Source organism: Triticum urartu, chromosome 1 (assembly GCF_003073215.2).
Source record: "Triticum urartu cultivar G1812 chromosome 1, Tu2.1, whole genome shotgun sequence".
NCBI classification, from domain to species: domain Eukaryota; kingdom Viridiplantae; phylum Streptophyta; class Magnoliopsida; order Poales; family Poaceae; genus Triticum; species Triticum urartu.
In genome coordinates this window covers 568,975,603-568,986,625 of record NC_053022.1, presented here as the reverse complement: position 1 = coordinate 568,986,625, position 11,023 = coordinate 568,975,603, and the positions used below count along the sequence as shown (strand labels likewise).

The 11,023-nt window shown below is 44.1% G+C and overlaps 1 protein-coding gene across 1 annotated transcript; it reads right to left on the bottom strand.

Annotated features, from left to right (window-relative positions):
* Positions 1 to 3,552: 3,552 nt before the first annotated feature.
* Positions 3,553 to 4,362, bottom strand: LOC125531359 (late embryogenesis abundant protein Lea14-A-like). The gene is made up of 2 exons (XM_048695774.1): positions 4,051 to 4,362; positions 3,553 to 3,936 (listed from the first exon to the last, which is right to left on the bottom strand). Exons 1-2 carry the CDS (start codon positions 4,254 to 4,256, stop codon positions 3,651 to 3,653), a joined length of 492 nt encoding a protein of 163 aa, XP_048551731.1. The 5' UTR covers positions 4,257 to 4,362; the 3' UTR covers positions 3,553 to 3,650.
* Positions 4,363 to 11,023: the final 6,661 nt, after the last annotated feature.

Genomic DNA, 11,023 nt, shown 5'->3' with positions numbered 1-11,023 from the left:
CTGTTCACCGTGGCCCTGTTCATGGCAATCTGTGCGTCGCGACCTGTACGCCATGAGGTGTTCACCGAGCACCATGAAGGCCGCCATGGTAAGGGCGCCGGTGCTAGCGGTTGGGCAGCGTCGTTGGCGAGCTCCGGCAGCTCCCGAGTCATCTCAGGCCAGGAACATGACACCTGAAAATAAAAGGCTTGGCATAGACGATCTTCGGCGGTGTCGGTGCAGTTTGTTGTTCCAGTGCAGTCATCTCCGATGGCGGCGACGAAATCACACAAGTGTCGTCTCCAGAGACCGGTACGCACTCTCCGCGTAGCGCATACATGCTAGAGAGAAAGAGACAGAAGAAAATAAATGTATTAGATCAAAATCTCACCCTTCAGGAACGTGAGGTTGGTATCCATGTCGCTGGCGCCGGTGTTCTCACCCGGCTGCATTGACCTGTTGATGCGATCTGGTCTTCTGCCGGCTGCGTGCCCGCGTAGACGTATGATGGATGGGTGTGGTGCTAGCGGGTCTTCTCTCCGGACGTGCGTCTAGAGATCAGAGGATGAAAAAGCCTTGCGGCGTGATGTATATGCGTGTAATGGGCGGCAGCCTTGCGGCGTAGCTGCGTGGTCTCCGTGCCTTTTTTTTCCGTGGAAGGAGATGAGCCTTTATATAGGCAGGAGCTAGGGCTGGAGGGGGCACCGTGAGCGCCGCCGATTTTCTGTTGGGCTGAGTGCGTCGTTGCCTAGAAACCAGGCTCTCCAATCCTTATCTCTTCTTATCATGTAGGTTGTTAGGCTGTTTAATCCACCACACAAAACAATCACGCGTACGTGGCTGGGCGTGGGCATCAGCGACACATACGTACACGAGCGACCTGATCAATAACGTTTCGGCTACTGTGCGTCTCCACCCATTACGTACACCAGTGCATGCCTAGCTATGCCTCCTCACGCATGAAGTGCATGATGCATGTGTATAAGACTTGTAGAGTGGTAGTTCTGTACGTGAGCCCCAGCTCTTGCATGTATATGCACCTTTGATTAATCAGGGGATTAGCTAGTAGCTTAGCATACGTTCGTCCTCTACTAGTCACCGTGTCCATTCTTTCTATTTCTTTTAACCTTTTTCTTACCAAGTCTAAACACATGGCCTAACTAGCAAAGTGGCCCATGTAAACATACTCAGGCAACTTTATTATGGACGGTGACAAAATTTCATCGAACATTTGGACTAAATAATTATCCTTGCATTGTAATGGGATATAAATATTTTAGTACGTTTTCCGTGATTTACTTGGTCATATTAATATGAATCTTAAAATGAATGTTTACAAAATCCTGCCCATAATTTATTCACCTACATAAATTTGAAGGTTTTAGTTGGTGAGAACTTATTGGCTTACCCAAAAAAGCATAAATTTACCTACTACGTCAATAAAAGTTAGGACATTTAAGGTGGTTTTTCAAGTAAGATCTGTGAAAGAAAACAGATAAGAGGGAAACAAAATCAGAAGGGAGAGAGGGAGGCGGGAGGTACGTAAGGTTGGACAAAGGACGAGGTGGGTGCCAGAATATTAAGTTATATTTAAGTAGGAGAGAAGATATATTTTGTAATCACTTATTTGATAAGAACTTATTGCCTTAAAAACATAATTTTACCCGAAAACCCAATAAAATGAGTGACAATTGGGGCGGTTGTCAAGGACAAACGAATGAAAAAGACCAGAGATAGCAGGGAAATAAAGTCAAAATGCAGAAATGAAGGGGGAACATACGTAAAATTTGATGAAGGACGGCAGTCGAAGAGAAGATTTTTTTTTTCTTCTCCTGGAGGAGCCTTCCTTCAGTACTTTTGGACGAGTAGATGCCCTCTGACTTACTCCCTCCGTCCGTGAATAAGTGTACATCTAGCTTTTGTATTAAGTCAAAGTTTTAAAACTTTGACCAACTTTATAGAAAAAGTAACAGCATTTATGACACCAAATTAGTATTCCTAGATTCGTTTTGAAATGTACTTTCATAATATACCAATTTGATGTCATATATGCAACTACTCTTTTCTATAAATTTGATCAAAATTTTAAAACTTTGACTTAAAATAAAAGCTAGATGTACACTTATTTAGGACGGAGGGAGTATACAGTAGGCAACTATGGGGAGACATGTTTCATCCATGTTCTTCCTCAAGTAACTACTTGTGAATGACATATAGATCTTTCTGCTGGAACAAGTCAATCTCAGACCAGCAAGAATGAGACAGAGATGGAGACAACACAATTTGTTGTCATTCTTGTGACCACTATACATATGCAGAGTAATAGACTTTAATTCGTCTTATGCGGCGAATATTTACTTGGATTGCTATAAAGCTAGGGCAGCGATATACATCAGACGTTAGCTCAGGGATAACTCGAGCGAATGATCGTTCTTCCAGGCAGGAGTAATGAATGAATGTTTTGTTCGCTTGAAAACCCATTCACAACGACCGTTCCAGAATTACCATGCGAGAACAGGTAAAATTGTCATGTTGTTGTAAAGGATTTGACATATTTTAAACTAAAATTACCATGCTAAGGAATCGCCATGCCAACCGAAGGGAATTGTTGTGCTACATCAACAGAAAAAGCTGAAAATTGTTATGCTTTAGAAACTAAAATTGCCATCCCAAAATGTTAGTTCAAATTGCCATCCAAGCAAAAAAAAAAATGCCACCAGCTCCTAGTTCGCTCAGAGGAATACATAAGAGCGAACCCTATAAGATTCAAGACCCAAAGTGCGTGAGGGCGTTCTCATGAATTGCTTAAAAATCTAGAAGCCATCTGCTTGTAGTTCGCTCAGAAGAGTGCATGGGAGTGAGTGCTTTAGGATTCGTGCTCAGCAGAGTACATGGGAGTGAGTGCTTTAGGATTCATGCATAGGATCCGATGTGCGAGAGGTTTTCCGTGTTCACATGAATTACTTGAAAATCTGAGTGAGTTTGTCGCACTATCAGCTTTACAACAGTTTGAGTACGGTACTCGTAGCTAGACATTTAGATGTAATTTCTACTTTTAGTGTTTGTTGTACTACATTGACAGTTGATGGATAAATCGGCAAAAAGAAGTCCCTCAAAAGAGAACCAATCTGATGATTGCACTGCTGCGCTTTAGACCTGATTTATTCCTCCCAAGCTTGTAAACGATGCACGCAGGAGTAGGATTTCTGAGAAAGAAACATCTCTATTTTCTTTAGGAACAGAACATCTCTATTTTTGTCTCTAGCGTCCCTAATGTTTCTCGTTTGTAACTTCGTGTCACAAAAAGTTTGATGTGACAGCCGTTGAAAATAACGGAGGAGATATACCGTTGAAGATGCTCTTAGCAATCGCGCACGAATCTATAGATGCTATGTTCTGCCTGCACCAACGATACGTGATCTAAAAGATATTTTCGGGACTCGTTCTTCAATTGAAGGAGTATTCGCTAATTTACTGCCGAATGCGAGTCTGGTGGCAACAAGCTGATCTTTGCTGATCACGGAGATATTTTGCAGATCTTTGCTTAATTTGACGAAAGTCATCGAGACAAAGTGGAAAGAAATCATCATATTTGCTCTCATTATTGTGACGAACGCAGAGTACAGGCATGCGGATGCAGACTGCACAGCAGGGCTAGATGGAGCTCATGCCTAGGCGGTGGCCTCCTCGGTCTTGGCGGAGCCGCCGAAGAAGTCGCTGAGGGTGGGCAGCTTGAACTCGCCGGCGGTGTCGAGCGGGATGGTGAAGTTGCCGATGATGGGGAGGTCGATGGTGAGCTTGACGAGGAGCTCGTAGTCGATGTCCCAGTCCCTCCCCAGGTCCTTCATGAGCGAGATGAGGAAGTCGTAGGGCACCTTGGCCGGCACCTCCAGCTTGGTGACCTCGCCGCTGTCCTCGATCCAGCCCGGGTCCGGGATCGTGCCGCTCGCCACCTCCCTGTTGTTATACAGGATCGCGCCGTCAGACTCAGATCCATGGATGGATGGATCTCATCCTCATCGTGCAAATGAGAGAAGGAAGAAGAAGGTGAAGATGGGGGGTGGAACTTACTTGCCGCCGCACTTGAGGTTGAAGGAGATGTCGCAGATGGGGATGCGGTGGGAGTAGGGGTTGGTGACGTTGACGTGGCTGTGCACGGTGATGGCCTCGCGGGTCATGCCCTTGAAGGTCACCTTGTCCAGCGACGCCTCCGGCTTGGGCATGTGCGCGATCTTGTCGGCAACGAACCCCTTGGCCTTGTCCATCAGGCTCGCCATGGCCGGCAACCCCAAGCTTCTTCCTCCCCTCCTCTGGTCTCTTCCGCTTCTTCCTAGCTCGATCGCTCAGCCTCGCGGGTGATGGATGAAGCACGCCAAGGAAACATCGCGGTGCGCCTGTTTATAGGTGGGCGCAGGAGGAGCAGAGCGCGGTGCCGACCGCGGACGGCGCCGCGGCGTGGGCACCACGTGCAGAGGCGCGTAGAATCCGAGTGCGATTTTTAAGAGTTTTGCTAGTACCACTACGTGCAACTTGGCGATATTTCGCGACGCCGACGCGTGGTTGAAGTTTCTGGGTTGGGTTGCGTTGCGTTGCGTGCATGGGTTGGCGCTGCGGCGGGGGGAATTTGATAACGGGAAAGGGAAAGGCACGAACGAAGCTTCGGCTGTGTGCATGCGCGACCCCACGCGGCGCGAATCCCCGGATGGACGGTGCTGAGTCGGCATCTCCTTTCGTCCTTTTCTCCCGGCTGCACTGCACCGATCGCATCGCGCCGACCAACTGACATCAAGTCCAAGTGCTCTTTGTTTTTTTATAGGGACCAAGTGCTCTTTGTTTATAGTAGTATATATTCGAACACACAAGTACTCATTTTTTTCAGAATAGCAGTGTGCATAAAAAAAAACACAGCATTTCGGTAAGCACGTTTTCTATACTAGCTATTTGCCCGTGCGCTGCAGTGAGGCATATCTATTTTAGTGGTTCAATATCACTACACCACGCACCAGAATTTCCTACTGACGTTTGTTGGGAAAAGGTCACTATTGCCGACCCACAGTCAGCCATGAAAAATTTCTAACGGACTCTAGGTCGGAAAAACTCTGTACGGTGACCTGCGGTCGGTCGGGAATACTACCACGTGTACCGTCCAAGTGTCGGTTGGAAATTCTTTTATGGCCCATGGACCATCGGTCGGTAAATAACCCCGACCAACAGTGCGATGCTATGGGCCTTTGGGGCGCGAACAGCCAATTTTTCAGCGCGAATAGCCGGCCCAACCCGCGAACTTTTCTCCCAAAATCAACAGACAGTCACACCGCGCACACATCAGCCAAATCCCTAGCTTTCCTTCGTACGCATTCATTCCCCACGCCGATCAATCTCCGCGCCGCCGCCTCCACACCGGCCGATCTCCGCGTTGCCGCCTCCACGCCGGTCGATCTCCACGCCTCCGCCCCCCACGCCGGTCGATCCGCACGCCTCCCACCGCCGCCCGACGCCGACCGGGGCTTCCTCCAATCGATCCCCACCCCGTCCCACCGCCGCCCAACGCCATCGATCTTGCCCCTCCGGCCGTGGTGAAGCACTCACCGGACGCGCTGCTGCTCGTGGTGTCCAACCCCGTCGACTTCCTCACCTACCTCGCCTTGAAGCTTCCAGGGTTGTGTTCGAGGTGAGCGGCGTCATCTGCTCCGGTACCAACCTCGATGTCTCCAGGATCTGGTTCCTCATCAACGAGCCCTCCTCCATTCAACGCGCAGGACGTGCAGGTAACTTACTAGGCCCGGATCCATCCATGAATCCATTGGCCTCTTGCTCCCCGGATGAAAATTTCTCAGGTTCATAGAGATACTTTACGAGTATTTGTTTTTTAAGAAAGTCTAACTTGTTACTAATCTGTTCGATGGTTTCCAGAAGAAGGGAGCATATGTAACAAGCCTTCTAGATACTCTTCATGTTACTGATTTTCTCATAGAAAATTCTTCATTGCCATATATATTTTCTGTTGACATGTCATTAAGCATCAGTACTGTATTTTGATTCTTTTTCTCGATTATAGAAGATGTTATTTGTCCAGCCTATACTCATGTTTAATTTCCCCATAGTTTGCTTCCTTATTTTCTTTCCTATGTAATTATTATGTAGCTATTCTACATTCTGCGTAGTACTAATCAGATTCAAGGCAGTAGTTATATCGTTGATTAGTTGTTGCAATTTCTGCTACATATATATGTAGATTTGTGAAAGTATTTCTAAACATGTTACCAGGTTTAATGGAAGAAATCCTACAAATGAAATAAGAATAATGTTAGGTAAGGTGTCGGGGGTGTCCTGCCTCCTCTGTTCAATTTACATTGCTTCCAGTGTCCTCACATAATAAATCTAAATTAAATAAAGTCGATATATTATTATATCTTCTGGACCAAATGATCTCCGTGTTATGAATATTTATCTACAATAGTATGTCCTTAAATCAAAATTCCATGTATATTAAATGATGGAAGTAGTAGAATCTTTGTTGCAGTGTTTTATAGTTTCATTTATCAGAGACAATACTGCTTGAAAGTATTCTAATTCCACCGAGGGTGAATGAATTTTAATCAGGAGTGTTGTGCTGCAGGATTCCCAGCCCACCCCAGCATCCCCTTCAACTCCGAACCGGTTTACTGTTGCGCCTCTGCAACCTTACAGGCCGCCACAGTCGATGCAGCAGCTAGCAGCAGGGCCCATTGTCGTACTCGCGCATCCCAGGTTCATCTGCTTGCTGCTGTTTCGGCCATCGCTGGGTCCATAGTTACTGTACACCTTCTACTCAATATTTGACAGAGTAACAAAAGATGGTTGATAAATATGTTGCTCTGAACCTTGGCTTATTAATTGGCGGAGCTTTGACAGGGCCAACCTGGGCACCCCAGGTCATTTACTTAGAAGATGAGCACTCCACCAGGCTGTTTGTAGTAAACAACTTTGGCGATGCTCACGACAGGCAGTGACGCCATGTGATGGTGTCGAGCGTTGGGTAGGGAAGCAGAACATCATCAACTCTGCCTCACCTCTTCCACTAGTGTTGTCCGATGGTAATTTTACTTGTATCCTTCCTATTGATGTACTGTAGTGTAGTCTGATTCTTTTGATTTTGCTTTTTTATTAGTTTTGATTCATGTTGGGAAAAGTTCTAATTAGCTCATACGATTTTGCACTAAATGGAAAGGTAAAACTATGTGGTTAAGTAGTATTTTGGTACTTCCTCAAAAGAAGGTTGTATTTTGGTAGTACTCTGTTTTGGAGAAGCTTTTATATGTAATTGGTGTTAGAAATGTATTCTGTAAGCAGATAGGATCAATATGCTTAACATGATACAAATTGCAACTTGTGGTCATACTTTGGTATTTCAAAAATAAAATCATATCATTTTGTAGCCCCCCTCCCCCCTGAAATTTTGTTCTGATTTTGAAAAATAGGAAACCTAGAGAGGCTAGAGTTTGTGCAATGTAACTGCTAATATGTTCTCTGAGAAGTGTTCCAGAAGCAGATGCAGAATATTAACTCGGGATTTTTACTTGCAGATGTTCAAGCTGGAGGATGTTCTGCAATGAGATGTAGAATGAAGGCTTTGATGTCAAGTACGAGAACGATGCAAGGATGTTGGTGGAAGGCTGTGAGGATGGGTATGTAGTTGCCCACTACAAGGAGCCAAGGCAGATGATGTGCCTCTTAGAAAAATTCCAGTAAACAACACTAGGAATTTTTGCTCTCAGACAATGAACCATAATGTCTCCTCTATTTCATTAGTTACATTAGTTTATAGGAAACTTGGATGGCCATTGGTTCATAACATATGCACTATTTATATGTAAAAATTAATGAATGTGTGTTATAATTGTTTGGTTCTGATATATTATTCTTGGTCGACATGAATGTTACTGTTGTGAATTATGTAACTTGATTGATGTTCTGATGGTAAAGTGAAATGTAGCTATGTGAGGGGAAACAGAAGATTGTCCATCGTCTGGGAAAGGCCCATGAGGCCCAACGGTATGTTGGTTGGGAAAGATTACCCTGTCTCGTAGTCGGTCGGAAAAGGTCCATGGTAGCCTTGTCAGATAGTCGGTCGGGAAAGATTACCCTATCAGATGGTTGGTCGGGAAAAGCCCATGACAGCCCCAACAGACTGTCGGTCGGGAAAGGCCCATGGTAGGCCCAATAGATTGTTGGTCGGGAAAGATACTCCTTGGCCAACAAGCAGTCGGTCGGGAAAGATATGTCGGTCGGGAAAGGGCTTTCCCGTATGGACTTTCTCCAACAGACCTTGTTGGTCGGCAATACTTTTTCCCAACCGACTGTTTGTTGTTATAACTTGTATTCCCAGCCAACTTGGCTGTCGGGGATGCAGTGTTGTGGTGTAGTGTATCAACTTTGTATGATATAACTTACACGTATCAAATTCTAGATTTTGATACGATTTAATTTGATTTGAGTATGGGTAGGTGAAAACAAGTAAAGTTTTGATTTGGTTGATGTTTTGATATGATTTGATTGGGGTATGACTTTCGAAAGGCAATTTTTGATTTAGTTGAGATTTTGGTAAGATTTGATTTGATTTAATTGAGTAAATGCATCACATGGTTTTGATGAAATGTTGATTTGGTTTAGATTCTAAGTTACTCTATTTATATTGGTTTTTATTTTTATGCGGCATGTGTTGAAATTACCAAAAGAATCAACAAGAAACCAAAGGAGAGAGGACCTAGGGTGGAAAACCAGAGGAGAAGGTGAGGTGAACTATCAGCTCCCCTTTAATAATAGGCTTACAAGTTGACTATAAACAACCACCACAGGTGAGGTTAGATTTTGAAAACCAATGTATTCCCTTTTTTTGGAAACCCCAATAAAAAGACACCAATCCCTTGTAAATTTATTTATCGCTTTGTAGGAGCGGCAGTGGAATCGCTATATACCTCCAAACTTTATAAAAACAACTCTAGCATATAATATCAAATGTCATCCGTCATATGAAACATGCTCCATAATAATAATATGAAGACTGGAGAGGCGATGCGCAAACTCAAAGCTGCCATAAACATAGTCTCCAACATTTTCTTACATGTAGCTCCCACTTGTTATTAACTACAACGTTTTCCTCCAATTTCACACCTAGAGCTACAGTTCAAAAGCACAATTTGCTAGTATTACTCACAAAAAACACAGACTCCAGCATGGCAAATGAAGGTTCAAGCTTGATTTTAAAATTATATTAAGCATACAGTGGAGCATCTAAAGATTTCACTGGAGTGCTTCACCTAATTCTTAGTATAATTTTGAACGGCACTTCAAGGAGATCCGCTCCTCCTTCAAGAGCGGTTGTGGACGGCGGGGATATAACCTATCAAACATGACAACTACCTTTTTAATAGCGGCGGCTGGCAGGAAAACTTGGCGGACAGAGGAAAAAATGGGCGGGAAACGTGGCGGAAAGGTTGTGGCAATTCACATGTGACACCCGCCATTAATTGACAAACACGAGAATAGATGAACATCGTAGGCGGCGAAGGGATGTGAAACTTCCCTCACATGAGAGCGGTGGGCGGATGGAGCACCTTCCAACCCAATGCCGCAGAGCCTCCAAATATAGAGGCTCACAGACTGGATTGGGAGCATCCTCCTAGCTATGGCTATCTAGATCCATCTGACAACTCTGCTAGAGTAGACTTTTTAGCCAAAATTGCCATATCGGCGGTTATTATACGTATCGGAGACATATGGCAACCAACTCTGGTAGAGTTGCGCTAATAACTGTCAATATGGAGGCTGTGCGAAAAAGAGAGCATTGTAGCAGATACATCATGTGTTGCCCCATGACCATAATTGATGAAACACTCTCAATATTTGGCCTAACAGCCTCCATATTTAGCGTCTAAGGAACTTCATGTTGTCCCCATCACATGATGGGCATGAAAAGGAGATTGAGAAAAAAGGATGTCCCACTGAAGAGTGGGTCCCCCAAGACAATGTAATCTGAAGGCTTGAATGTAGCAATTCCGGTTTTGCTACTGAGTAATTCAGACTATAGAATTTTTGGCAATCATCCTTTTGGTAGTTTTGGAAATTCAACTTTTGTCGAATCTGCTATAGTTGCTCTAAATGTGCCTTCATACTCAATTAGACCGGTGTGTTTTATTGTCAGTTTTGAACTAGTACCAAAAAACTCACATCATTTGACTTTATGGCAAGGTTCATATAGAGCCAACATGCCAGTCCACACATGCTCTCTCTCTCTCTCTCTCACACACACACACACACACACACACACCTTTCTCGCATGCACTTTTGTTGAGCACCTACTGTGTGCTTCCTGGACAACATATCGAGTGTTTGTTGATTGCCTACGACTTGAAGGTCACCATGACAAGGGCGCCATGGTTGATCACCATGGTAGTATGGGATAGCCAAGAGTCAAAGTTAGCATTATGCAATAAAATCCCACAGTCCCCTTTTGTGATACTTGATGCATAACTAGATAATTCTGATGTAAGTCTTGTTGAGTACCTTTATAGTTACGATGGTTTAATTATGTTTTTGCAGAGGAGTCTTCAGTCTTACTAGTGGTTTCCATGTGGAGTTCGACATTGAACGAGTAGCTGTCTTTGTATCTAGGACATTTTTCCCTGTAATGTGTACTTTGCTAGATGAATGAATAAAACATGGTGTTAGTTTGCCCAAAAAGACATTGTAATTTTCCTATAATGTCTCTGCCTCTAAATGTGTATGCCATTAATTTGGATCTAAAATTCTATGCCGTGATATCTTTTTTTCTTGAGAGGACTATACCATGATGGATATGTACATAATTTGTATCCTCGTAAATTTTGATATTTTAGAATTAAATTACATTTTTGAAAAGAATTTATATCCCTTTATTTAGAAGTTAGTAGAAGCTGGGATACAAGCACCTATAGGTTGACTTGTCAGTTACAAACAACATACGCAATCATCACTAACAACACTATGAGTTAATCGATGAGCTTCCATATTCAATTCCCTTTTT

Coding starts and splice junctions, on each gene's coding strand:
- LOC125531359 (XM_048695774.1), bottom strand. CDS start 4,256: ATGGCGAGCCTGATGGACAAGGCCAAGGGGTTCGTTGCCGACAAGATC. Junction 3,937..4,050: donor AACCTCAAGTGCGGCGGCAA/GTAAGTTCCACC, acceptor GTATAACAACAG/GGAGGTGGCGAGCGGCACGA.